General features: G+C 41.7%; 1 protein-coding gene across 4 annotated transcripts in view; it reads left to right on the forward strand.

Moving 5' to 3' along the window:
- LOC147883037 (methyltransferase) overlaps positions 1-4,584 on the forward strand; it is a 47,608-nt gene extending 43,024 nt beyond the window's left edge. For 3 of the 4 annotated variants that reach the window (XM_087399719.1, XM_087399718.1, XM_087399720.1), the window contains 2 exons: positions 3,876-4,059; positions 4,154-4,584. In XM_087399719.1, the coding sequence (XP_087255845.1) occupies positions 3,876-4,059; positions 4,154-4,379 (410 nt within the window). In that variant the 3' untranslated portion in view covers positions 4,380-4,584. The remainder of the gene's footprint in view (positions 1-3,875; positions 4,060-4,153) is intronic. The other variant, XM_087399721.1, reaches the window with a different exon arrangement.
- The last annotated feature ends 1,416 nt before the right edge of the window (positions 4,585-6,000 follow it).

The raw sequence follows: 6,000 nt of genomic DNA on the forward strand, positions 1-6,000 counted from the left end.
CAAAAGCATCTTTATGGCACAGAGGCTCTTCATTGCAAGCTGTAGCAAGGAGTGCAAACTTCTATTCCCTGATCTTGTCCAGGCAGCAAAAGGCTGATCTTGTTTGCTGTCCCTCAATGTATCAAGAAGCCATCTAGGAATTTGCCTTTGCTGTCTATTGACAGCTCTTTCTTCAATGACTGCATCATGAGTAGTGGGATCATTTTGTACCGGAAGAGAAACCTGCAAATCGGCATGAGGTTGTGGCTGATTATTGCTTAGTGGAGGGCCTGGAGGAGGCTCATGTTGCTGGTCAAAATCCTCTTCTGATGATGGCAGAGGTAACCAAGATTCAAAGGCATCAAATATGTCAACATCTAGCTTTGCTTTGCAGTCCACAAGAGGAGAAGCTGAATGTTCAGCAAAGATTACATCTCTACTAACAAAAATTTGGTTGATATAACCGATACCCTCTGCTCTCCTGGCTGTAACCAATAAATATGCATTTGATTTCCTTGTCATCAAGCTTATGTCTCAGCTGAGATGGTACATAAACATATGCAAGAGACCCAAAAACTCTCATGTGTGAAAGTGAAGGCTTCCTGCCTTTCCATGCTTCATAAGGTGTAACAGTCTTCAATGCCCGTGTAGGTGATCTATTCAGCACATAGTTGGCACACATTACTGCATCAAGCCAAAATTTATTGGGCAAAGACTTGGCCTTAAGCATGCATCTGGCCATCTCCATTGTGGACCTGATTTTCCTTTCAGAAACAGGATTCTGCTGAGGAGTGTAAGGAGTAGTACATCGGTGAATAATGCCCCGTGAAGACAGAAATGCATCAAACTCCTTTGACATATACTCTCCCCCCCTATCTGTGTTGAGGGTGACAAGCTTGCATCCTGATTCATTCTCAACCATATTCAGCCATCTCTGAAAGCATAGGAAAACTTCAGATTTGGCTTTTAAAGGATATATCCAGCAATATCTTGTGAAATCATCAATGAGAGTCATGAAATACTTGTACCCCCCAATGGCATTTGTCCTCATTGGGCCACAGACATCAATGTGCACTAGCTGCAATTTCCTTTGTGAGAGTTTTGGACAATTCTTTTGAAAAGGAAATCGATGCATCTTACCCAAAAGACAACCCTCACACACATGTTTGGAAACTGTGTGAGTTTGAGGTACATCATTTGCCATATGGTGTGAATGTAGCTTTGCAAGAGCTCTATCATTGAGATGGCCCATTCTCTCATGCCAAAGATGAGTTTCAGCAAGCTGTGAATCTGAAATAGCCAATGCTTCAATAGAAAGTGCAGCTGAATGATGATCAAGGTGATAAAGCCCTTTTTGTAAAGTGCCAGTGAGAACTATGGCATTGTCATCACGAAGATCATAAACTAGGCATTTGTAGCCATCAAAAATCACTATGAAACCTGAAGTAGCAATTGCTGAAATTGAAATGAAGTTGACTTCAATTCCCGGCACAAAAGAACATTTATCAGAGTGACAGGATGGCTTGAAATGGATGTGAGCTGCACATCTCCAACTCCTTTTACAGCATATGAAGCATTATTAGCACATGTAAGAGTCCCCCCTCGAGGTGCATCAGCTAAAGAATGAAACAACTGTCTGCAAGATGTGACATGCTTGGAAGCACCACTATCGAAGTACCAGGACTGAGCATCATTAGCAGTAAAGAATGCATCAACTTTGGAGGGATCAAATGAGCAATGGACAGCCCATGCCCAATCATCCTGAAGAGCATGTGCACGTGAAGCCTCTTCTGGCTCATGGGATTCAATAGCATGTGAGGCATTAATTGTCAATCTTGCTTTCTTTTTCTCCAAAGCAATGCGCTTCCTGCATTCTGAAATGTCATGTCCAGGCTTGCGACAATAGTTGCATCTTTTCTTCTTTGACTTATCTGCTGTATTTTTAGATGCATGGGAGGAATTGCAGCTGCTATGCGCAGATTTTGGCTTGCCCATAGGCTTGGAAGCCTTGCCTCTTCCTGTCTGCTGTGAAGCAAATGCATGATCAGGAATAATGGCTTGTCTATTAGCTCCACTTTGCTCTTCCTACAAAAGCAAAGTAACTAGCTGATCAAAACAATAGTGGTCTGGATTACCCATGGCCACTAATCGAAGGGTTGTAGCAAACCCTTGATATGTATCTGGCAATCCATTCAATGTGGTATTGACAAGCTGTGAATTTGGCACCACCTCATCAATGTTGGCAAGCTATTCCATGAGGTCCTTGACCTTGGTCAGGTATGCATCCATAGAGTCACCTTCGTTCATACCGACTTCTTGTAATTGCCTTCTCAAATATGCAACATGAGCTTCATTGCGAATCTGATAGAGAGAAGCCAATTTATCCCAAGCATCCTTTGCTGTCCTGCAAGACCAGATGTGTGGAATAATGATTCTCTTGCATGATAAAGCAATGCATGAATGTGCATTTGCATCTCTTGCATCCCATCTTGATTGATCTTGAGTTGGAAGAGCAGCAGCAGGAGTGCTAGAGGAAGAGGCATCAGCAATAGTCCCTGTAGAGGGACCAGCAGTAGAGGCAACCATTGTAGCATTGGCTGGGATCAGCCCCAGAAACAATATTCCACAAATGCTTTGCAACAAGAATATTCCGGATAGTTGGTGCCATCCAACTTATCATCTTCACGAAGAACTCCAAATAAATCTTGATTGTTCCCACCCATAGCAAATGTGATACCCTGAAAAAGACCTGAAAACCCAAAAACCTCAAGGCTATCATTGCAAAAAAACTGGCTGTCCAAAAATGACAGCAAATATCACGATGCTTCCCAGGTGTCCTCATGGGTCCACAAAGATCATTGTGAACGAGCTGTAACTCGTCAGCTCTGACCGATCCATCCTTAGGGAAAGCATTCTGATGCATTTTGCCCAAAATGCATCCCTCACATACATGTGTGGGAGGTGATTCTAGCAAAGGCATATTCAATGTCTCTGTACTAGAGACCTTCATCTTAGAAAGGTAAGGAGAAAGAATAAACAAAAGGTTCGTTCACGTTCCCCTATAAGTCTCAATGCATCTAGATGGCCATTCTTTGATAACATTGTCTACATAATTGTTTTTTCAGGTAGCCTTCTCCTCCCTCCGAAATTGTAGATGCAAAAGTTGTCAAGGGAGTAAGTGTATCGTTTGCTAAAGAAAGTCACTACAACGTATTAGCCAGTTTTCGACATAAATTCTGATGGAATGAAAATGTCCCGAAGTGTGAAAGCCTCTGTATACCACGACCACATTTCATTTCCCTTCCTTATATTCAATGTCAATTGTGTGACTGCAATGAAGCCAACCACCTCTCTTGCTTGGCTGACAAGCCCGGCTGCATAAGAGATCTGAGTGTCTGTGCTCAGTCTTGACTTCACATTTGCTCCCATTGGTACATTAGTGCATCCCTCAAACTGAGAAACTGCACAGTGGAAAAAAATCATACACTGAATGTGTGTCCATTGGCTGCTGAAGGAATCAGAAGAAATCATGTTCAATTGTCTTGATCAAAAGCGCACTTGAACTCTTTCACTTAGAAATGATGCTGCTTAAAGCAATGCGAACACCTTGTCCTAGCATTGAGCCAACTCTCTCAATCGAAGTTTTGTAGGCTCATCTTCAACCTTGCAGTTGGTATTACTTCACATCATCAAGCTGTACCACACTGAGGATAATGTGAGACTTAGCTTCTTCTTTCTGCTTCCTGTTGCTTGTTTCTTACTTCTTGCTAGTCTTGTGTTGTGTTGTTTTGAACAATCTAATTCATGACATTTTAAAACCTGGAAGCTTCTTTACTAATAAACATTGTTATTGATTTGCAATTATAAGGTACTAAATAATGTCACGCTTCATCCAGATAAGAGTTTCTTTAGGAGTTCAGGTTTTTCAAAAACGGAGTTCTACATTGTGACTTGGCTGACAAGCTGGGCACTGTCGGGTGAGAAAGAACATTGTTGTGGTGAGGATGCCTGTATCAATTCTACGAGCCCTCTAAAAGCTCAATCAAGTTCCAGTCTGTCAATGGGTCTTGTGAATAACGAGTAAGTTATTGTGTTTGTCACTGAGTGTCATCTATTATGTCTGCAATTATGTCTTCATGTAATTGGGTCTAAGTCCGGTAATGGGTGCTGCCAGGACTGAAAAAATTGAAGGGGATGCTAATAGGCTGGATGATCTTAGCAAGTGGGTTGCACAGCCAGCTGAGCGAATGGCACTAGGATTGAAATGCAAACAGCTGTTAGATGTTGCTAGGCTTTATTGGCTTAAACAAAACGGTATGGAGGCAAAGCTAGTTTCATATGTGCCACCCATGATTTCACCAGAAAACAAGTTGCTGCTTGCAAAATGTATCCCCGAATAAGGATACATGTTTTTAAATCTTGTTCTTTCTTGCTGTCCTCTCATCTGCAGGCTCATGACTTGGCATTGTTGTTATGAACCATCAGAGACTATTCTTTCTCAAGAAAATTAAATATTCAAGCATCTATTGCAATCCATATTGTTTTATTTGTCTGAGTGTTGACACAAAACACCACAAACTTCATTGGAGCATTTGTGCAAACGCAAAGAAAGTTAATCCCCTTCATTTTCTGCCTAAAACTCTTCCACCATTACAGTGTCCACACCCAATGACCTTAGTGGAGCCTTTTATGGCTGGTAATCATCCTCTCTTTCCTCAAGCCATGCTAAGAATGCAAACAAATGTAAAAAAACCTCCAATAACAATTCAGTGGAATGTCAAAGGAGAACCTTAGTTCACTTATGCATCCCACATGACTGATCTGCCATGTGGACTCTGTGTGGAGGTGCATGCTAAGAATATTGTAAATTGCACTATTCAAGAAAGGAATATAAGGGCATAGGGAGAATCTAGAACCCTAACCCTAAGGTTAAATAATGTATATATGTTCATCATGTTCGTAATACATTTAGTGTATAGTAACATATTGTGTGGACTCCTCTTTGCATTACTTCTTCAACATTCTATTTGAGCCCATGGTGTCTTGTGCTTGCATCCTTTGTAGAAGTTCTTGTGCTCATATTCTAGCCTAGGGGGAGAGCTATACTTTTTATTTTTATAGATCTATTTGGGCTTACTAGTTATCCTCACAATGACACTTTGGTTAAACAATTTGAGGTTCTTGTGCTCATATTCTAGCCTAGGGGGAGAGCTATACTTTTTCTTTTTATAGATCTATTTGGGCTTCCTAATTTTCCTCACAATTATAGTTTGGTTAAACAATTGAGGAAAGAGTCTCTTTTTGTGTGTTTCATAGGAGACCTCATGTGATAGATCTCCTTGTGTAGATCTCCTTGTGCACTATAAGTATGGTGCCTTGAGATTTGAAGCCTTTCTCAAGCCCGACGTGCCTCAATTTCTATATACCAAGTGCAGCCAAGGCCATCTTTGGCTGCCTTGATATTCGGCCATGGAAGCTTGACTCATTTGCCATAGATCTATATGAAAGGTCAGTGCCACTCATTGAAAGCAACCATTGGGCATGCTTCTCACATGTTGGAATCCCATTGGTAGCCCCTTTTGGCCTCATCCATTACAACTTGAAACTACATAACCCACCTATCCTCCTTGCCTAGCTTTTTGTGCTCGTCTCCCCTTATTGCTAGTCTTCACATTAATCACTCTCTAGCCATGTAGCCATCACACTTGTCGAGTAGCTCCATGCATGCACTAGCAGACCTCTGGCCTCTGCTTAGGTGTATATGTTGCAATAGAGATGATGATAGTATCACACTTTTCATTGAAATCCACGTCTCATAGCCTCTCACCAGACCCTCCATCACAGCCTCATTAGCCTTAGTGTTGATGGCCTTTGCTCCCATTACAGCAACTAGCTTCTTTAGTAGCGAACCCTGATCTCCGATTCCACCACGTTTGTTGCCAACAATGGAGTTGTGATTTTCCTTGCTCTATAGTCTCCTTTTGCTTGACCGCCCTCAACCTCGAGCTTTGCCACATTACT

Source organism: Dipteris shenzhenensis, chromosome 28, assembly GCF_047967505.1.
Source record: "Dipteris shenzhenensis isolate YYH24624 ecotype China chromosome 28, Dip_SZ_1.0, whole genome shotgun sequence".
In the NCBI taxonomy this organism is placed as follows: Eukaryota; Viridiplantae; Streptophyta; class Polypodiopsida; order Gleicheniales; family Dipteridaceae; genus Dipteris; species Dipteris shenzhenensis.